Source organism: Gadus morhua, chromosome 2 (genome assembly GCF_902167405.1).
Source record: "Gadus morhua chromosome 2, gadMor3.0, whole genome shotgun sequence".
Lineage (NCBI taxonomy): Eukaryota > Metazoa > Chordata > Actinopteri > Gadiformes > Gadidae > Gadus > Gadus morhua.
In genome coordinates, this window is record NC_044049.1 from 24,791,057 (window position 1) to 24,812,923 (window position 21,867).

The 21,867-nt window shown below is 45.6% G+C and overlaps 2 protein-coding genes and 1 pseudogene across 4 annotated transcripts; all 3 read left to right on the plus strand.

Moving 5' to 3' along the window:
• Positions 1-381: 381 nt before the first annotated feature.
• On the plus strand, positions 382-7,086 carry kat8 (K(lysine) acetyltransferase 8). Its single transcript, XM_030377628.1, has 11 exons — positions 382-894; positions 1,010-1,084; positions 1,284-1,462; positions 1,816-1,869; positions 2,323-2,487; positions 3,032-3,121; positions 3,598-3,738; positions 4,745-4,838; positions 4,934-5,084; positions 5,485-5,639; positions 6,881-7,086. Exons 1-11 carry the CDS (start codon positions 567-569, stop codon positions 6,943-6,945), a joined length of 1,497 nt encoding a protein of 498 aa, XP_030233488.1. The 5' UTR covers positions 382-566; the 3' UTR covers positions 6,946-7,086.
• A 1,229-nt stretch (positions 7,087-8,315) lies between these two features.
• On the plus strand, positions 8,316-13,509 carry si:dkey-16l2.17 (serine protease 33). Of its 2 annotated transcripts, none has more exons than XM_030344212.1 (7): positions 8,316-8,575; positions 9,191-9,228; positions 9,329-9,352; positions 9,618-9,783; positions 10,650-10,921; positions 11,441-11,607; positions 11,913-13,509. In XM_030344212.1, exons 2-7 carry the CDS (start codon positions 9,195-9,197, stop codon positions 12,156-12,158), a joined length of 909 nt encoding a protein of 302 aa, XP_030200072.1. In that variant the 5' UTR covers positions 8,316-8,575; positions 9,191-9,194; the 3' UTR covers positions 12,159-13,509. The 2 variants fall into 2 exon arrangements, with proteins under 2 accessions (XP_030200072.1, XP_030200081.1); XM_030344221.1 differs by having other exon boundaries at positions 8,370-8,644; positions 11,913-12,365.
• Positions 13,510-14,340: 831 nt separating this feature from the next.
• On the plus strand, positions 14,341-20,353 carry LOC115533615 (serine protease 33-like; annotated as a pseudogene). Its single transcript, XR_003974212.1, has 6 exons — positions 14,341-14,376; positions 14,477-14,500; positions 14,763-14,928; positions 17,453-17,735; positions 18,255-18,421; positions 18,755-20,353. The product of XR_003974212.1 is annotated as a serine protease 33-like (transcript).
• Positions 20,354-21,867: the final 1,514 nt, after the last annotated feature.

Below are 21,867 nucleotides of genomic sequence, written 5' to 3' on the forward strand. Positions count from 1 at the left end.
GTTTTCGTCTGTTAATTATCTACTCTTACAAATCAGACCTTCGATTAATGTGTAACATAATTTCCTCCGGGATCAATAAAGTAATCGGTGTCTTTATCTAAATAGGACTGCTGGATCTGAGATTAGTATTTTCCATGATGGAATATGGATGCAATTACAATACTAGCCTGAAGAGGGTACTGTAACATTTCACATTATATTTACCTTTTCAGGTAGACAATTTTAACACTTTTTTTTTTACTTCAGGTATATTATTTGGTTAAAATATATTGTAGGAAAGAACAGGCAAAAAATAAAATAAGAATAAAAACAAACGGATACATTTGCATAAAAGGGGTGTGCCTATTGCACCCGGCCCGCGCCCTGCACCACGAGCTGCGCAGATATATTGCATGGTCGCTTTTGACGTTTGCGCATGCGACATAGGCCAACGTAGAAACGACGCCATCTTTACTGTGTTTGTTATTGCGTTTAGCACACAGAGCCACTTCTGTTAGGAACCGTCGAGAACGCCCAAGCGGAGAGGCGGGTATTTTCAATTGTTTCCCCGTAAAAAAGACGAAATTATGCCTGGCGGGGCGGCCACCGCGTTACATAACCTGTACAAAAACTGTAACGTCAAGAGCTCCGACAACACAATGGACGACGACCTGGAGTCGGCGCACTCGGAGCGGGACAGGAGGGACTCCGAGTCGGGGATAGCGGCCGCCTGCTCCTCCAACGGCAGCGGCGGGGAGGAGTACGAGACGGAGGCCGTGCACCGGTCCAGAGAGTCCGGGGGCTCGAGTAGCCAGCACACCCCGGAGGGCGCCATGCTGGGCTGCGGCCGGGAGCAGGACGCCACGGTGGAGATCGGAGGGACTTATCTGTGCCAGCGGGCTGACAAGACCTGGCGTGAGTGCTGTCTCCTGACCAGTTCGGTGTTCGTCTCTGCATCCATGGGCTGATTGGTTGTTTATCCCGGGTTGTTTTCGTAACTTTGCATGATTTGGATGCTCTCGTTTTTCAGATTCGGCGGAAGTTATCCAGTCCCGGACGAACGACGTAGAGGGAAGGGAAGAGTTTTATGTACACTACGTGGGCTGTAAGTCACTACCGTTAATGCATATTCAACCACAGATGGAAGACGTATTACTCCTATTAATGCACATTGCTCTCCCTGACACATTTCTATTTTTTTATCTCTTCCTGATCCATTGTTGATCCCCCCCCCCCATCGCTTCCTGTGCTGTCTGCCGTCTGTCATGCTGCTGTCCCGTCTGTCGCACTTCGCATCCCCGCAGTCAACAGACGCTTGGACGAGTGGGTGGGGAAGTCACGTCTGGCGCTGACCAAGACCGTCAAAGATGCAGTCAGAAAGAGCACAGAGTTGGGAAGCATCGGGGATCTCGTGGACCAGCCAGAAAGAAAGATCACCCGCAACCAGAAGCGCAAACATGACGAAATTAACCATGTACAGAAGGTATGCTGATGTACGTTTGTTCTCTCCTCTCTCTATCTCCGGGGTCATACGGGTTTCTCCACCGATGTTATGGTGAGCAGTTGGCTCCACCGATGTTATGGTGAGCAGTTGGCTCCACCGATGTTATGGTGTTCAGTTGGCTCCACCGATGTTATGGTGATGGTTGAAAAGTACTGCCAGAAGGTTGTACATTTCAAGCATTTAATTTCAAGAAAATCCTCAACAGAGCACAAACTAGCCTTGTTTGTGATCTGTTGAGATTTGTCTTTTTGCTATGGGCCCTCTTCCTTGGTCTTTGTCCTCGTTCAGGGTTACGCTGTCATGCCCTTAACTAGATTGCTTTACCCCCATAGACGTATGCGGAGATGGACCCTACAACGGCCGCCTTGGAGAAGGAGCACGAGGCGGTAAGGAGGGTGCAATGCATGTGTGGCTTCGGTCTGAGAGCTAACTGCAGTTCTATGTTGCTGTTATATTCACAATATTTTGGTTAAGATTCTGTCTGTTTCGGTTATTTTATTGTGGTATAGCCTTGATTTTCTATTGTGTTAATATTAAGGGGTGCTCTATATTGTTGCTAATTGTTTTTACTGTAATAGGAGCAGTGCACACTCATTTCAATATATTTTGCTTCCTGCCTGGCTGTAGCGTCGCAACAAAAGTGTGTTTGTTATGCTGTTAATATTCATAAGTTGGTGAAAATAGTGATGATTCAGTTAGTTAATGTTGCCATGGTAACCCGAGAGCCTTTAGAGTGTGGCCACATTCCGTGAGATGTGATTAGTCACCGGTCAGTGACAGTAACGTGTAGCTAGCCGGCTCTTCCTCTCACACCGCCCTGTGTTTCCACCGGGCCCCAGATCACCAAGGTGAAATACGTGGACAAGATCCAGATCGGCAATTTCGAGATCGACGCCTGGTACTTCTCACCCTTCCCCGAGGACTACGGCAAGCAGCCCAAGCTGTGGATCTGCGAGTACTGCCTGAAGTACATGAAGTACGAGAAGACCTTCCGGTACCACCTGGTGAGTAGCGGCCCCTCGAGCCTTGGGCTCAGGGACCAGCTGCCGGGGTTATCCTGTGGCGTTATAACGACAAAAACGACAATCAGACCCTATTATTTAAGGACAATACAGGCTTGAGTGTTTAAACCATCGTTTCTTTTACTGCCTTCACGCTAACGTCAAAATCACATGCCGGAACCCATGCCGATTCGCCCGAAAAGCATTTAGCATACGAGTGCCTCGTCATGATTGTAAACGATGGCAATAGCATACTATCTCTTTGAATCCACGTGCCACCTGTTTACTGCTATTGAGTACATTTAAGGCCAGGAGAGCTCTTCCCTAAAGGCTAAATTCTCCCTTGACAAATTGGATCGAGTGGGGGTTAGTGAAGCCAGGGGAGATGTAACAATGGTTTAATCACCCTGTTCTTTGTCTGTAGGGATTGTTTTCTTACCTCAATATGTGTTTCTAAGGGAGGAAAACAATTGATTGTGTCTACCTGCTATCCAATGGTTGAACTGAATCATCCTCATCCTCTCTGCCTGCTTTCTCTCCCGTCCAGTCCCACTGTCAGTGGAAGCAGCCTCAGGGAAAGGAGATCTACAGAAGGAGCAATATCTCTGTGTTTGAGGTGGACGGGCGAGACCACAAGGTGAGGCTCCGTCAATATCTGCTTATGCATAATGAAATCTAATGAGGGCGAACACAAATGAGTCCAATCCATTGAAATGTGTTGAAATGGCGCCCCCTAGTTAAACCTCATTGCTATTATTTATGATTTGTTATTATGAAATTCATTCTCTAATACAGTAAGTGAAGTCAATTTTGTTTGTCTCGCCCTTAATCAAACTTCCAATCTGAAAGAGCGTGAACGGCCACATTACGTATGCACCCCCCCTAACCATAGAACCCCACCCCCACCCCACCCAAACAACCTGGGAAACAGAGTGAGGGCCCCTTCAGTCCAGGGATGGTTAGGATGCAATAGGGGATGGATATGAAAAGCAAGGCAGTTTAAGAATAACATCGTCAGCGTTATTTAGTTAGAAAATATAAAAGCAGTAATGTCCGTGTTGACGTAGAGGTGCTGACTGGTAAAGCGGTGTGTGTGTGTTTGTGTGTGCGCAGATCTACTGTCAGAACCTGTGTCTACTGGCCAAGCTGTTCCTGGACCACAAGACGCTGTACTTTGACGTGGAGCCCTTCATATTCTACATCCTAACAGAGGTCAACCGACACGGGGCTCACATAGTGGGCTACTTCTCCAAGGTACCGTTCATTAGCAATGCGATCATTTGTGTGAATTAGGGCCGTCAAATTTAGCTTCAGTATTTTGAAACTGCATTGAGAACTTGACTACCTCGAGGCTCAAAATATTCTGTCTGATGCTAAGAGCTCGGATAAATTCTAATTGTATGCATTGTTGTTGGTGGAAACCATGCTTTTTTCATTTTGATTATGCTGATACCTCCCAGCCTGGCTGTCGATGTGACTAATTTAGTGATCTCCCTATCTATTTCAACTCGAAATCTGAGCTCATATTTATTTACGAGTAGAAGAAGAAGAAGAAAGAAAATGTTGGGCAATTATGAATAGCACAAGGAACACATTATTTCCAGTATTTACATTTAAAACAATAAATAATTGTTTAGATAAAACAGCAAAGATTAGTATCCCTATTTGTCTGGGCATCGATTTATTTAATTATTTTATATTCCATTTAACTGACCCTCTTTCTCCCCCCTCTGGATGAAGCGTGTAAAGCAGGAATGTATTATTGTAAAATGGCTCAAAAGATCTCTCAAAGATCTGTTTTCTTCTCTTTGGCGGCAAAAACTGCATTGCGCTACACAAACGAGACTGAAAGCAGAAGTTTGTGTGAGATTCTCACCCACATTGTTTACCGTCTCGGGTGGATCAACAGTGCTGGCTGATGAAAAATGATAGCTAACTGCACCGCTGGAAATCCCCAAAGAGACTCAGTTCATTACCTTCAAAATGCTGCAAATGCAAAGACTCACCATGGGCCATATCGCCTCCATCACCATTGTGTTATTTTGTGTGATTGTGCGACATTTATTTAAACGTAGCTCTTTTGCGCTAAACATGTAAATGTATTTAAATCTTTTATTTGTATATTCAAATGCGATTTATTTGTGAACCAGGCGACAGCCCGAGTGTAGGGATATATTTCACGGTGCAGTGTGGGCGACCTCTGCTGATGGTGTGAGTGTGTGACCGAGCCATGACTCCCCCCCCCCGTGTTGTGCTGCAGGAGAAGGAATCCCCCGACGGGAACAACGTGGCGTGTATCCTCACCCTGCCGCCCTACCAGCGTCGGGGCTACGGGAAGTTCCTCATAGCCTTCAGTGAGTAGAAACGGCCCCGTCACTGCTTATTGACAACCAGAAATACAGTATTGGATTGAGTGTCAGACGGTGTGTGTGTGTGTGTGTGTCGCCAGGCTACGAGCTGTCCAAGATCGAGAGTACGGTGGGCTCCCCGGAGAAGCCCCTGTCGGACCTGGGCAAGCTGAGCTACCGCAGCTACTGGTCCTGGGTCCTCCTGGAGATCCTCCGGGACTTCAGGGGGACGTTGTCCATCAAAGACCTCAGGTGAGGAGGCCGGAACCTCGGGCTGCGTTCGCACCCAAAGCCAAGCGGGAATTCTGCTCGTGTTACTAGTGCAAACCTTTCTCGTGCGGGTGATTCGGCATCAAGCAAAATTGTAGTATTTCTACTCCCGCGAGCAAGTAGAATTTTGAGTACCACATTGTTTGCATCGAGCCATTTCTGGCGAAAGATTTGAATCTATTTGCGTTTTTACATTGACTTGTAGTATGTATTTATATTTCTATGTATATATTCGTGCTGCGCTTTCGCTTTTGGTGTGAATGCACGGTAAGGGATTCAACGGATCTGCTGAATTCCCATACTTTCCAGGTGGTTTATTTCTATTGACGTTGTTACGGCGTTTCTGACCTCTGGGCCCTGCTGTTTGTCTGTCTGTCCACAGCCAGATGACCAGCATCACGCAGGGTGACATCATCAGCACGCTGCAGTCGCTCAACATGGTGAAGTACTGGAAGGGCCAACATGTCATCTGTGTCACCCCCAAGCTGGTGGAAGAGCACCTCAAGAGCGCCCAGTACAAGAAGCCCCCCATCACAGGTACACACACACCCTACCCAGTACAAGAAGCCCCCCATCACAGGTACACACACACCCTACCCAGTACAAGAAGCCCCCCATCACAGGTACACACGCACCCTCCCCAGTACAAGAAGCCCCCCATCACAGGTACACACACCCTACCCAGTACAAGAAGCCCCCCATCACAGGTACACACACAACCTGACCAGTACAGACACAACCTAACCAGTACCAGAGGTCACCCAACACAGGCACTAGGGATGGGCAAAACGATTCATTTCCGCGAATCAGTTCTTTCAGTTCCGTTCACTATCACGATTAGTTTGTTTGATTCGTTCGTTTGATTCGTTCATTTCATTCGTTCGTTAAGTCAGATCGAAACGCCAGCCGTAATTGAGCTGCGCCAAGCCGCAACGAATCGAACCGCACCGCACGTCGGAAACGAGGGGGAATAAAACAGAAACTAATAAGGTTTTCAGTCACGGTGCGCTCGGAAAACCAAAAAAGCACCTTTCTGTAGCATTGGCCTATACACAGTTCGACCATGTCCATGGTAGGTAAAATAATACTTTATGAGAGGCATGCAATTGTGTTGTAGAACAAAATAAAAAGAAAACGTATAAAGTGCTTGCTAGATATTGAAGCCTACAGCGATCGTTAGTTAACTTGTGTGGCGGTGCCTTGTCATTTGTTTACCCACGTGCCATGGCAACGCGATTGCTACCTGCTGTAGTACTCTCACTGGCTGAATCTTTGAGAACATTTCAGACTCAATCAATATACGGTCGCGGTGAGACGGAGCACTGTTCGTTTGTATAATTTATTTACGTGACCATATTTTTGGTTTATGTTAAATATATATATCAAAGAATCAGTTCTCTTGTTTTGGGAATCAGGTCTCGTTGTTCACCTTTGGGATTCGTTCGTTGTGAACGAATCGTTCACGACCAACCCATCCCTAACAGGTACCGATCCATAGCTAGTCTCTTCATACATAACCAGTACAAGAAGCCCCCCCATAACGGGTACAGAGACATAGACACACCCTACCTTCTCATACATTAATAGTTTCAGATAGAAAACTGTGTGTGTGTGTGTGTGTGTGTGTGTGTGTGTGTGTGTGTGTGTGTGTGTGTGTGTGTGTGTGTGTGTGTTCGCTCCCTCAAGAGTTGAGTCCTGGTAACCGTATGTTTCTGCTGCTACAGGGAGCTCTGATGTGTTATTGTGTGTCTCCTGACTGGTGTGTGTCTCCTCCACAGTGGACAACATGTGTCTGAAGTGGGCCCCGCCCAAGCACAAACAAGCCAAGCTGTCCAAGAAGTGAGAGGTGGAGCCTCTCCGCCACACCTTCATCTCCTCGTTCCTCTTTTTTTGTTCTACTCTGAAGGCCCTGTTGTGTTCTTATATGAATAGCCTGTGTACATTTACAACTGTCCATATTTTTTTAAAAATATACCAAACAAAATTGTGTCTGAATCTTTTTTTTTAATGACTCTACTGATGCAATAGCAAAAACCAATTTGTGCAACCATTTTATTCGTTATGTTTATTTCTAAAACACATTTGTGTGGCAGGGATGAAGGAAAACATAAGATAAATTAACCTGCATATGTGAACGACCTGAAGTTAAATATATGGCTCACTATGGGAGGAGCATATGCTGCGTTATACGGTAGGCGAGTTGTCGTGTTGCTAGGAAGATTCTCATTGGCAGAGCGTTTGAGTCCCTAGGCCGGGGGATGCACATGATACACAAAGCATCGGGATGCACATGATACACAAAGCATCGTGTCGGTGGAGAGTTTCACCCCCTGCACGACATATGGCAACATGATAGATTGGCCGCTGTCACCAATAACCGATACAGATTACTTTATTGATCCCTGAGGTAAGTATTAATTAACCTCGTCTTGAGCTGACTGGGAAGGGATGTGAATCCTATATTAAGATTATTGGTAGACATCCTACACAGATTTGCTGACTCATACTCTACTCCTACTCTTGTCTTTTGACAAATGATTGCTTGAAAAGCAAGAAGAAATATTGTGAGAGCTACTAGACGAGATAGATAACAACTTTATGAATACCCCGGAGGAGAATTATTTTTTTTACAACAGCAGCAGTAGAAAACACAGGATGACATACAATAAAAATACTAAGTGCCAAAGAAAATAAAATTAGATGCAAAAGTAAAGACAAACAAAACGGACGGTATAAATTATAAAGCGGCCATGTGCCACTAATTCACAGTATATATTACAGTAAACAAATGCAATGCAAAAAACAAACAAAGTAGGCTATGTACTGTATAAAGGAGGGAGAGATGGTTGAAACCTGACGCTCGTATGATTCAGGTTGGTAACTGTTGATTTTCAAGCGGTTGAGGAGATAAAAAGCTTGTGTTCACCAGCACAAAACATTTTGAGGAGGGGAAAACAAAGAAGAATGCATTGTCAGTGCATGTTATTTGATCTCAAGAAAATGCAAACAGGCCGAAACATGGGCTGGCTCTTCACTTAGGCCTACATAGAGAGAGGTGTAAAGAAAGAGAGAATCAAGATTGGCAAGAGGTATTCAGACTGGACGAATTAAATTATTGTGGAATCATTTAACATTTTTTCATGACAAAACAAAACAACAGAAAAGGAACTTTTCCAAGTACTCCCTTTCAGCTGATCCCAGTCGATACCAGTGCCGCCTGAGATAATGGGGGAGGAGGAACCCCCAGCTATCTGATTGGTTCTCCTCCTAGGCAACATTTGATCGACTTTCTGGTTTGACAACATTCTTGGTATTTTACCACGGATAGCGGACTGCTGGGATTAATCAAGCGATCGTCACATTACCTGGATGTAAGCGGATACACCTGTACACCTGTAGACTACAATTCTGCATCCTGGCCAGAGTTAAACGATCGTCCAACCTGGAAGACGAACCGCTTTGCTCAATTACAGGTGATTAAAACGCTTCACCTTGAGGCGACTTCCTCGACTGTTGGTTTTGGACCATCCAGATCCCACCCGGTCAGGGCTGTGTTCTTCTTTCTTTATAAAGGTGTTTTTCGCAGTCGAGAAATAGTACAGTTCGGCTGCTGATCCAGACGATGACAGTTTGAGTATTCGAGAAAAAAAAACGATATTTCCCCACATTTTTGGCCAATTCCGATAATCCGGCCTCACTTGATCAAATACATAACATCAGAGATCAGGAACCACACCTTTTTGATAGTGTAGGCCTATTTTGTAAACGGTTCAACCTGCACCTGTTATAGGTAGGCCTATATTAATTTCCCCTTCCCTATTATTTAATATAGTATTCTCTTAGTTATCGTTTTATCATTCCATGAAGTTCATCACAAATGTGATGTTCGTTTTATGTTTGGAGAATCCATAAAGAAGATCAACTTTTAGAATGGTTCCTGCGGTAGGTAAAGTTATTGTTGCCCAGGACAGGAGCCTTTAGAGGTCATTGTCTTTGTCACGGGAGGTTAAGATAGAGCAGCGAGCCCTGTTTTGCCATTGTTGTGCTGTGTCGATCTATGTTGATCTGATCTAATCATTCTCTAACAGGAGAATGAACACGTTCCTCGTTGTTTTGGTGGCAACAGGTGAGTTCCATTCAGGATCATTTGTATCTCTCAGAAAACAATTCCACAGTCATTTGTGTGTTTATCCTCATGTAAATGGGTATTTGTGCTCCTCCAACAGGTCTGAGGTCATGCCTCTCTCAAGGTAAAGGATAAAAGTGAAGTTGAGCAATGACAAATATAAACACTTAAGTCGGCTCGGCCTTACACAACACCAATGACACATTTTGAGTTTGAACATAAAGTTCAATAACGCTATGAATAGCCAAACAATGTACTCAAAGTATATATCAAGAGAGTCTGTCATACAATATCAAAGTAAGTGTGGGTGTGGGTGTGGTTGCTTGTTTTAAACTCGGGTCAATATTAGTTTTTCCAGCCATTACTTCATCTATCTTCTTCCTCCGCAGTGTGTGGCCGAGGCCCCCCGGAGAACCGCATCGTGGGAGGAAGTGATGCGGAGGAGGGGGCGTGGCCGTGGCAGGTGGACATCCAGCAGGGGGCCAACGGACACGTATGTGGGGGCTCGCTCATCGCCGCCGACTGGGTGCTCTCGGCCGCCCACTGCTTCCCAACGTGAGTGGGTTTGAAGCTCTATAAAACCACCGAAGCCCCTTTCGACCGTGGGTCTGTGTACGGCGTCTACCATGGAGCGCAGGATCCATGTTTCCATGTTTCAATGGAACCTGAAACATGGACGGTTGTCTGGGGTTCCTTTTTAAATGTCCTCTCATCCAGTACCATCCATGAATGTGGTTACAACAAACTCGAGTTGCACCCAAGATTAAACAAAGTGCAGACATAAATACGGCGCTTGGCTATAAGATTCGGCCGCCATTACCTGGAGCATTAGGCCGATGTCGGTTCCCTTGTTGCTGAATTCTGGTGGAAGCTACAGAAGTGCTCTGAGGAAGGCACCATCAGTGCAAGCCTACCCAGTGTCTGTCAGGAATGAAAAGACCGTGGACTGAACTGCTCTGGTTGCAAAAACAATGCATACAATTCATTCATCTGCCTTATGATACTCATATCAGACAATGACCTGTAAAAGAGCGGTCGATATCACTTAAAAAGAGGAACATAAACGCACACTCACAGCACTTCAGGCAGACATAAAAGCCTACTATTATAAGTACAGTTAAAGGCTGATTATCGTCCCACGTTTACGCGGTCGTAAACCTGTTTTGGTTCTGCGCTGGGTTTTACTGAGCAGACCAACCACAGCCCTTTACTGCTGCGCCGCCTCAACGGAAGGTTACAATGTCTGGGAGGCGCACGTCCGGCCCTTGCGTTGGACGCAAGGAGGCTCCGCAAGGACGTAAGGGGTCCGTAAACCCCCTTGGGTTGCGTGAACGTGGGACCATAATCAGCCCTTTTTATAGTCACGGTATAACTTGTTTCTTGCCTGATTTTGACACACTAAGTCCCTCTCCGACCCCCAGTCCGTCGGACGTGTCGGAGTACCGGCTGTACGTGGGCCGGTACCAGCTCAACGGCTTCAACCAGTTCGAGACGGTGCGGCGGGTGTCGCGCGTGCTGGTGGCGTCGGGCTACGAGAGCCCCGAGAGGGGCAGCGACCTGGCCCTGGTGCAGCTGGACGGGCCGGTGGAGTGGAGCGAGTACGTGAGGCCCGTGTGCCTGCCGGACACCGGGGTGCGCTTCCCCGGGGGCCGCCCCTGCTACGTCACCGGCTGGGGCCACATCCGGCAAGGAGGTGGGCTGTGGGGGGCTTATTCCGGGGGGGGTTGGGGGGGTTTAATGGTAATTCTTGTTTTGACGTTGTTTGGTGTTTATCAGCCGCCCGCTATGCAGATATCTTAGAAAAATACAAATTTGAAATAATTGTTAAAACAAGTAAAAACAATTGTGTAGCAAAAGAAGGATAAAGCCATCGTGGCCCAGTGTTGTTTTTGTCTTTATCTGATTGGCCTGACTCTCATGGTCTTTACAGATCAAATTAAATGACGCTTGTGCTAGATGCAGTGAGTCTAGATTTCCTAACCGCTAGACCAGGTTGTAACCTCCATGTTGTTGTTGTTTTTATGGCTGCGTTGTGTTCAGATAAGGCTTCTTCTCCACCTTCTTTACGTCTTTAATCTTTGGTACCCATGTTGGATTTTACTGCCCCAACCTTTCCTACAGAAGCACTGGCATCAGACCAGATGCATATTTGTGAGGGAGGGGCAGTTCCGGTCATTATTTTTAATTTGCACCATCTTTCCCCAAACCCCAGTTAGTCTGCCGGGGGTTGGGACTCTGCAGGAAGTGATGGTGCCAATTATAGATCAGACTTCCTGCCGCACGATGTTCAGCGTAGACGCTGATGGCACCGACGTCGTGGACATCCTATCGGACATGATCTGCGCTGGCTACCAGGAGGGCGGCAAGGACTCCTGTCAGGTCAGGCCCCCAACAAAATGTATAGAAGGACACACACACACACACACACACACACACACACACACACACACACACACACACACACACACACACACACACACACACACACACACACACACACACACACACACACACAGCGAGAGAGACACACACACACACAGCGAGAGAGACACACACAGCGAGAGAGACATTAACATACAGAGACACACACGCACACACACACAGTGTCGTGCCAACCTTCTGTGTGTGTGTGTGTGTGTGTGTGTGTGTGTGTGTGTGTGTGTGTGGTTCTCCCGCGGCTGCAGGGGGACTCGGGAGGTCCGCTGGTCTGTCCCATGGGCAACGACACCTGGATCCAGGCGGGGGTGGTGAGCTTCGGCCTGGGCTGCGCCGAGCCCAACCGCCCCGGCGTCTACGCCAAGGTGTCCGCGTTCGCCGACTTCATCCGGGCCACCGTCCCGGAGGTCCAGTTGATCGCCGCGGGCTGGAGGAGCACCGCGGCGCTGGCTCTGGTCCTCGCTCCCAGCCTGGCCTGCCTGCTGCTGAGCTGAGCTGAGCTGAGCCGAGCCGCAGAGAAGAGGTCGGGCTTGGTTTAACTCAAAGCTCTGCGTTGTACCGGATCACTACTACCTCCGAGGATGTTTTTTATGTCGTTTTTTATAAAGAGGAAATCGTTAACGAGTAATCATGTGTTGAAGGAATCGAGGAACGTGAATGTGGTGAAGGCACGTTAAAGGTCCTACCTTCTCTTTTGTCCTGGCCCAGGGCAAAGGGAAGTGTGCCCCCTGGTGGGTCGATGTGTTTAGCAGTGGGAAATGGCATGTTATACCTAGTACAGCTATGGTTGGGGCTTGTGCAAGGTAAGCTAAATTGTACATACTAACACATTAAGCTAGTTCAGCATTTGTGCAAAGTCAGCGTGTCCCACAGAACTGAACTGTGACTGCCATGACCGTATGTGTACAGTATCAACTACGCTCTGAGCTGCCAGGTGTTAACATGTGTACATCCCACACTACTTTTATTAAGCTTTAGACCACATCTACTGGGGCATTGCAGTTGAACGTATAAGAGGAGTCGGTGCATATCATGATTTAGTGTAAAATCTTTTCTTAGATGAGACTTGTGGTGGAACTGAAGTGGCTGAGGTTTATAGTGGTCGTAAATTACGTTTGATTTCCAAACATTTCATTTTTATTTACTCCAATTGTATCGCCCAATTTGGAGAATACTTATATATATGTTCAAACTTTTTTTCAGGTTAATAATTTTGATAGAGGTTCATTCATGACAATGTGTTTGCATTATTATGTGCTGTTGTATTTTGGTATTGGGTGGATTTGTAGGCAGTTGGGCTAAACTGAAGATTGACACCACATGCAACACTTAATCTCAGAGACGGTGGGTGAAGCTTTATTATTGCTCCCATGATTGACAGACTAACTACTGACTCAAATGGCCGCAGATATGCAGCAAGCTTTAATAGCACTCCTAAAAAAAGGATATTATTGATCGGTTATCAGGACCAAAACCAGTGATTTATATTTCTTTCTTTTTTTTCCACATTTGTGATTTATGGTCCTATAGACAAATATGCACTATATTCTCTCTAACCTTGTTTCACCAAATTTGCTAGCATTTTATATCATGTGGTCATATTTTGTATGTTGAGTGATTTTTATTTTATTTGTATATGCATTTCATTGAATATGTAGCAGCCTTTGCAGATGCTGTGAAAAAAAATAGATTTTGGCGACAACTGAGTTTTGAGTAACAGGACTGCCATCCAGGGAGGACTGTCCACTTGCCAGATGAATGGACAATGATATAGAAATACTTTTTATTTCATTTATATCCCTTTGTGCCATGCAGGTGCCTTTTTAATAAACAATATTAAACATGTTCTGTCAGTATTGTTTCTCTGTGTTCCTGTGGTTTAGACGTAGGATAAGCATGACGATTAAATAATCTTAAAAGGGATATTAAGGGATAAATGCATATTTAAACACCATACCATAATATAGGGTGCTGCGTGGCCATGTTTGTGCTGTAGTCCACGTCCACAAACTGTATGACCTGGAAGACGAACCGCTTTGCTCAATTACAGGTGATTAAAACGCTTCACCTTGAGGTGACTTCCTCGCCTGTTAGTTTTGGACCATCCAGATCCCACCCGGTCAGGGCTGTGTTCTTCTTTCTTTATAAAGGTGTTTTTCGCAGTTGAGAAATAGTACAGTTCGGCTGCTGATCCAGACGATGACAGTTTGAGTATTCGAGAAAAAAAAAACGATATTTCCCCACATTTTTGGCCAATTCCGATAATCCGGCCTCACTTGATCAAATACATAACATCAGAGATCAGGAACCACACCTTTTTGATAGTGTAGGCCTATTTTGTAAACGGTTCAACCTGCACCTGTTATAGGTAGGCCTATATTAATTTCCCCTTCCCTATTATTTAATATAGTATTCTCTTAGTTATCGTTTTATCATTCCATGAAGTTCATCACAAATGTGATGTTCGTTTTATGTTTGGAGAATCCATAAAGAAGATCAACTTTTAGAATGGTTCCTGCGGTAGGTAAAGTTATTGTTGCCCAGGACAGGAGCCTTTAGAGGTCATTGTCTTCCTCGCTTTGTCACGGGAGGTTAAGATAGAGCAGCGAGCCCTGTTTTGCCATTGTTGTGCTGTGTCGATCTATGTTGATCTGATCTAATCATTCTCTAACAGGAGAATGAACACGTTCCTTGTTGTTTTGGTGGCAACAGGTGAGTTCCATTCAGGATCATTTGTATCTCTCAGAAAACAATTCCACAGTCATTTGTGTGTTTATCCTCATGTAAATGTGTGTTTGTGCTCCTCCTACAGGTCTGAGGTCATGCCTCTCTCAAGGTAAGGAGGATAAAAAGTGAAGTTGAGCAATGACAAAAATAAACACTGAAGTCGGCTCGGCCTTACACAACACCAATGACACATTTTGAGTTTGAACATAAAGTTCAATAACGCTATGAATAGCAAAACAATGTACTTGAAGTATATATCAAGAGAGTCTGTCTTACAATAACAAAGTAAGTGTGGGTGTGGTCGCTTGTTTTCAACTCGGGTCAATATTAGTTTTTCCAGCCATTACTTCATCTATCTTCTTCCTCTGCAGTGTGTGGCCGAGCCCCCCCGGAGAACCGCATCGTGGGAGGAAGTGATGCGGTGGAGGGGGCGTGGCCGTGGCAGGTGGACATCCAGCAGGGGGCCAACGGACACGTATGCGGGGGCTCGCTCATCGCCGCCGACTGGGTGCTCTCGGCCGCCCACTGCTTCCCAACGTGAGTGGGTTTGAAGCTCTATAAAACCACCGAAGCCCCTTCAACCGTGGGTCTGTGTACGGCTTCTACCACGGAGCGCAGGATCCATGTTTCCATGTTTCAATGGAACCTGAAACATGGACGGTTGTCTGGGCTTCCTTTTTAAATGTCCTCTCATCCAGTACCATCCATGAATGTGGTTACAAGGCACCAGCAGTGCAAGCCTACCCAGTGTCTTGTCAGGAATGAAAAGACCGTGGCCTGAACTGCTCTGGTTGCAAAAACAATGCATACAATTCATTCATCTGCCTTATGATACTCATATCAGACAATGACCTCTGTAAAAGAGCGGTCGATATCCCTTAAAAAGAGGAACATAAACGCACACTCGCAGCACTCCAGGCAGACATAAAAGCCTACTATTATAAGTACAGTTAAAGGCTGATTATCTAAGGTGACCAGACGTCCCCGATTTCCGGGGACAGTCCCCGTTTTCGGTGATCTGTCCCCGGTCAAAGCTGTCCCCGGAAATGTCCCCGATTTTGACGGTGAATGGGGGAAAAATGCGCGCAGACTCAAACACCAGTTATTACGGTAGTAATTTAACGCAGCACCAGAGAAGACGTCGTATGACGTACAGACGTTATCAGGACGTACGACCAGACGCAGCAGCATCAACAACAACAATCTAGAGGCGGCAAAAAGGAAAAAGAGAAGATCAGCGGTCTCATAAATGGTATGTTGTGTATGAACTTATTTATTTTGTGTGAATTGGCAGTAGACGTGTGTGTGTGTGTGTGTGTGTGTGTGTGTGTGTGTGTGTGTGTGTGTGTGTGTGTGTGTGTGTGTGTGTGTGTGTGTGTGTGTGTGTGTGTGTGTGTGTGTGTGTGTGTGAGAAGTGGTAACGTTAAAATAAGTATGATTGTTTATCTGAACTGAAGACCTAACGTAACGTTATAAAAGTCAGTGAACGTGACAATGTTTTCATATCGGTCATTAGTGAAGCTGTAATGTTAACGTTAGCATGAGATTACCAGGTGATGACATTGTATGTGGCTCTGTTTTGGAAGAGGGGGAGGTGGAAGACTGCTTTGGTAGCATATGATTTTCCTGTAGGCATAGGGACCTGAGACTGTTAAAATAATAATAATGATGACATTATTTATTAATAATAAATTAATTAATAATCAGTCAATGGTTGATAGTTGTGTGTGTTAGGCTGCTGTTTTTTTTTGTCGGGCTGTGTGGGTAACCAATGACTGTAGTAGTTATAAATGCAGACCATTTGATTAGCTGATGCCCTGAGTCACTGTTTTATGTCAATGTTTTTAGTAAAGGGATAATAAATAAATAAGTAATCAACAGAGTGAAGGAGAGAAGATGAAAAGAGCAGGAGAATAGTATGGAAAGGCAGAAATATAGAAGTAAACAACAGAGGGAAGCTAAGGAGAGAAGAAAGAAGGGTGAAGAAAAGAAAAGCATTGAAGGAGAAGAGAACAGACGAGAGTATTACATCTTTTTATATGTTTTGACTTGGTAATTATTACTAATTACATCTTGATGATATTTACTAGCTACTGGTCTGGCAGCAGTCTTTGCACATGACACTTAACTTTGGAAGAGAGATTTTTTTCTCATGTATTATTCTATATTTGTGTTTTTGACACTGCTGTGCACTACTGATACATGATATTTGTGGGTGCTGATATTTTGATGTATTAACCTTTTGCAGGGGCGCCACCAGGGATGTTGGGCCCCATTAAAAGATATCACACTGGGTCCCACCATCACACACACACAGGCAACGCCAACCATGTGCAGTTTCTGTAACCACACCTCTACCTGTGAAGGCTTCAATTATCTTATTGTCCGATACTAACTTTACAATATGACATTGAGTTGTGATAATATAACACTGTGAAGACATGAAGGAAACATTCTGCATACTGATAGTGTTTGTTTAATTATACATTTGATTTTCCATTAAAATCCATTAATGATGTTTTTTTATTAACATAACTAATGTTCTAATATTTTTTCAGGGCCCCTGTCAGTCACTGGCCCACAGAATTTTCCTAACTTTTCGCCCACTAAGCTGGTTAAAATAAATGAAAAAGTACTTGTCCCCATTTTTTATTTCATAATGATAATATGTAAGGATTTTTCACCGCTGCATTGAAAATGTCCCCGATTTTCAGTTCAGAAATCTGGTCACCTTATGATTATCGTCCCACGTTCACGAAACGCAAGGGCCACACACACGCTTCGACGCGGTCGTAAACCTGTTTTGGTTCTGCGCCGGGTTTTACTGAGCGGACCAACCACAGCCCTTTACTGCTGCGCCGCCTCAACGGAAGGTTACAATGTCTGGGAGGCGCACGTCCGGCCCTTGCGATGGACGCGAGGAGGCTCCGCAAGGACGTAAGGGGTCCGTAAACCCCCTTGGGTTGCGTGAACGTGGGACCATAATCAGCCCTTTTTATAGTCACGGTATAACTTGTTTCTTGCCTGATTTTGACACACTAAGTCCCTCTCCGACCCCCAGTCCGTCGGACGTGTCGGAGTACCGGCTGTACGTGGGCCGGTACCAGCTCAACGGCTTCAACCAGTTCGAGACGGTGCGGCGGGTGTCGCGCGTGCTGGTGGCGTCGGGCTACGAGAGCCCCGAGAGAGCCCCGAGAGGGGCAGCGACCTGGCCCTGGTGCAGCTGGACGGGCCGGTGGAGTGGAGCGAGTACGTGAGGCCCGTGTGCCTGCCGGACACCGGGGTGCGCTTCCCCGGGGGCCGCCCCTGCTACGTCACCGGCTGGGGCCACATCCGGCAAGGAGGTGGGCTGTGGGGGGCTTATTCCGGGGGGGGTTGGGGGGGTTTAATGGTAATTCTTGTTTTGACGTTGTTTGGTGTTTATCAGCCGCCCGCTATGCAGATATCTTAGAAAAATACAAATTTGAAATAATTGTTAAAACAAGTAAAAACAATTGTGTAGCAAAAGAAGGATAAAGCCATCGTGGCCCAGTGTTGTTTTTGTCTTTATCTGATTGGCCTGACTCTCATGGTCTTTACAGATCAAATTAAATGACGCTTGTGCTAGATACAGTGAGTCTAGATTTCCTAACCGCTAGACCAGGTTGTAACCTCCATGTTGTTGTTGTTTTTATGGCTGCGTTGTGTTCAGATAAGGCTTCTTCTCCACCTTCTTTACGTCTTTAATCTTTGGTACCCATGTTGGATTTTACTGCCCCAACCTTTCCTACAGAAGCACTGGCATCAGACCAGATGCATATTTGTGAGGGAGGGGCAGTTCCGGTCATTATTTTTAATTTGCACCATCTTTCCCCAAACCCCAGTTAGTCTGCCGGGGGTTGGGACTCTGCAGGAAGTGATGGTGCCAATTATAGATCAGACTTCCTGCCGCACGATGTTCAGCGTAGACGCTGATGGCACCGACGTCGTGGACATCCTATCGGACATGATCTGCGCTGGCTACCAGGAGGGCGGCAAGGACTCCTGTCAGGTCAGGCCCCCAACAAAATGTATAGAAGGACACACACACACACACACACACACACACACACACACACACACACACACACACACACACACACACACACACACACACACACACACACACACACACACACACAGCGAGAGAGACACACACACACACACACACACACAGCGAGAGAGACACACACAGCGAGAGAGACATTAACATACAGAGACACACACACACACAGTGTCGTGCCAACCTTCTGTGTGTGTGTGTGTGTGTGTGTGTGTGTGTGTGTGTGTGTGTGTGTGTGTGTGTGTGTGTGTGTGTGTGTGTGTGGTTCTCCCGCGGCTGCAGGGGGACTCGGGAGGTCCGCTGGTCTGTCCCATGGGCAACGACACCTGGATCCAGGCGGGGGTGGTGAGCTTCGGCCTGGGCTGCGCCGAGCCCAACCGCCCCGGCGTGTACGCCAAGGTGTCCGCGTTCGCCGACTTCATCCGGGCCACCGTCCCGGAGGTCCAGTTGATCGCCGCGGGCTGGAGGAGCACCGCGGCGCTGGCTCTGGTCCTCGCTCCCAGCCTGGCCTGCCTGCTGCTGAGCTGAGCTGAGCTGAGCCGAGCCGCAGAGAAGAGGTCGGGCTTGGTTTAACTCAAAGCTCTGCGTTGTACCGGATCACTACTACCTCCGAGGATGTTTTTTATGTCGTTTTTTATAAAGAGGAAATCGTTAACGAGTAATCATGTGTTGAAGGAATCGAGGAACGTGAATGTGGTGAAGGCACGTTAAAGGTCCTACCTTCTCTTTTGTCCTGGCCCAGGGCAAAGGGAAGTGTGCCCCCTGGTGGGTCGATGTGTTTAGCAGTGGGAAATGGCATGTTATACCTAGTACAGCTATGGTTGGGGCTTGTGCAAGGTAAGCTAAATTGTACATACTAACACATTAAGCTAGTTCAGCATTTGTGCAAAGTCAGCGTGTCCCACAGAACTGAACTGTGACTGCCATGACCGTATGTGTACAGTATCAACTACGCTCTGAGCTGCCAGGTGTTAACATGTGTACATCCCACACTACTTTTATTAAGCTTTAGACCACATCTACTGGGGCATTGCAGTTGAACGTATAAGAGGAGTCGGTGCATATCATGATTTAGTGTAAAATCTTTTCTTAGATGAGACTTGTGGTGGAACTGAAGTGGCTGAGGTTTATTGTGGTCGTAAATTACGTTTGATTTCCAAACATTTCATTTTTATTTACTCCAATTGTATCGCCCAATTTGGAGAATACTTATATATATGTTCAAACTTTTTTTTCAGGTTAATAATTTTGATAGAGGGAGCATTCATGACAATGTGTTTGCATTATTATGTGCTGTTGTATTTTGGTATTGGGTGGATTTGTAGGCAGTTGGGCTAAACTGAAGATTGACACCACATGCAACACTTAATCTCAGAGACGGTGGGTGAAGCTTTATTATTGCTCCCATGATTGACAGACTAACTACTGACTCAAATGGCCGCAGATATGCAGCAAGCTTTAATAGCACTCCTAAAAAAAGGATATTATTGATCGGTTATCAGGACCAAAACCAGTGATTTATATTTCTTTCTTTTTTTTCCACATTTGTGATTTATGGTCCTATAGACAAATATGCACTATATTCTCTCTAACCTTGTTTCACCAAATTTGCTAGCATTTTATATCATGTGGTCATATTTTGTATGTTGAGTGATTTTTATTTTATTTGTATATGCATTTCATTGAATATGTAGCAGCCTTTGCAGATGCTGTGAAAAAAAATAGATTTTGGCGACAACTGAGTTTTGAGTAACAAGACTGCCATCCAGGGAGGACTGTCCACTTGCCAGATGAATGGACAATGATATAGAAATACTTTTTATTTCATTTATATCCCTTTGTGCCATGCAGGTGCCTTTTTAATAAACAATATTAAACATGTTCTGTCAGTATTGTTTCTCTGTGTTCCTGTGGTTTAGACGTATGATAAGCATGACGATTAAATAATCTTAAAAGGGATATTAAGGGATAAATGCATATTTAAACACCATACCATAATATAGGGTGCTGCGTGGCCATGTTTGTGCTGTAGTCCACGTCCACAAACTGTATGGGAGCAAAGTGGAGCATAAAGGATCTCAGTCACCGTGCTCTCCCATGAGTCGACGCACTCCATGAACTCTATGGAGATTTTGCAACTAATCTGCACTTACAAATATTTAAGGATGTATTCACACTGAATGAAAGGAAACTACAAGGAAAATACGTTTTTTTTAGTGTATGAGCTGCTGGTCATGCAGATATGCTTCCCTAGAAAAATATACATTTGAATTGGTAAGAAAATTAAATGGAAAGAAAACTAGCAAAAAGTTGTGGGGCCATATAATGGCTTAGATGTAACATATTTTAAACTGTCATCAATATACGGGATTATTGGCAATGAACTGGGGGATCGGTGTGAGGTCAGAGTAGATAATAACGGCGAGGGAAACAAAACGCACAATGGCGCATCAAATGGGCAAAGCACTGCCCTCAAATTTGACCAAGTAAACAACTGAAGTGATACCCTGAATAAGATTAAATAAGTTTTCAGAAATCTGTAAACAAATTATGCTTAGGCTTAAAAAGTGATGGGGACAAAATAGGTATTTTAAAAATAGTGTTTGGGTCATGTCCCCTGGGTTCCCAGTTTAAATGACTCCTCATCCCATAGGCAGCAAAACGTACGCAAAGCAACCACTGCTGTTACTGCACATGCCCCACATACTTCATACACGTAATTCTCTCCTCAGGACATGCGTGGCAGTGCGGTAATCCTGCCACCAGGGGGCTGTCCTCCAACTGACAGTCTCTGTATCAGCGGCATGGCAGTGCGTGATCTGGCCACCAAGGGGCGCTCCTGCACCAGTCAGTCTGTGTTCGGCGCCCGTGGAGAGCTCGGCTAGCGTTATTGTTTTGGCCATTAAACCCATTTCCAGAAGCCGAAATGGCATCTAACGGTAAGACGCGTGTTTAGTGGTATTAAGAATACTATAATGTCAACGTAATGCTATATCATGGGGGCCGTGTTGTCGTGAGCATGGCATCACAGGGGGTTGCGCACCGTTAACCCAGCGCTGAGCTAAACGACGTTATGTCCACATCAGTGCACGGTTAAAATGGGCAAAATTGGCTTATTCGACCTGATTCAAAAACTCAAGACGTAGTATGCTGCAGGATGTTAACTATTGCAATTCATACATTTACCATTGAGCAATGTTATTCATATGAGCCGGTCTGTGCTATTGACCCAGTTTACGCTAGTGCGTAAAAGCAAGCCAGGCATGGTGATGATGCGCTCCGGTTAGAATACCCTTAATGATGCTCTCGTTGGGCATCTACCGCTGACACACTATCTGCACATATAGTGCTTTCTCTTGACTAAGCGGTCTCCCGTTGCTGTATGGATCATTAAA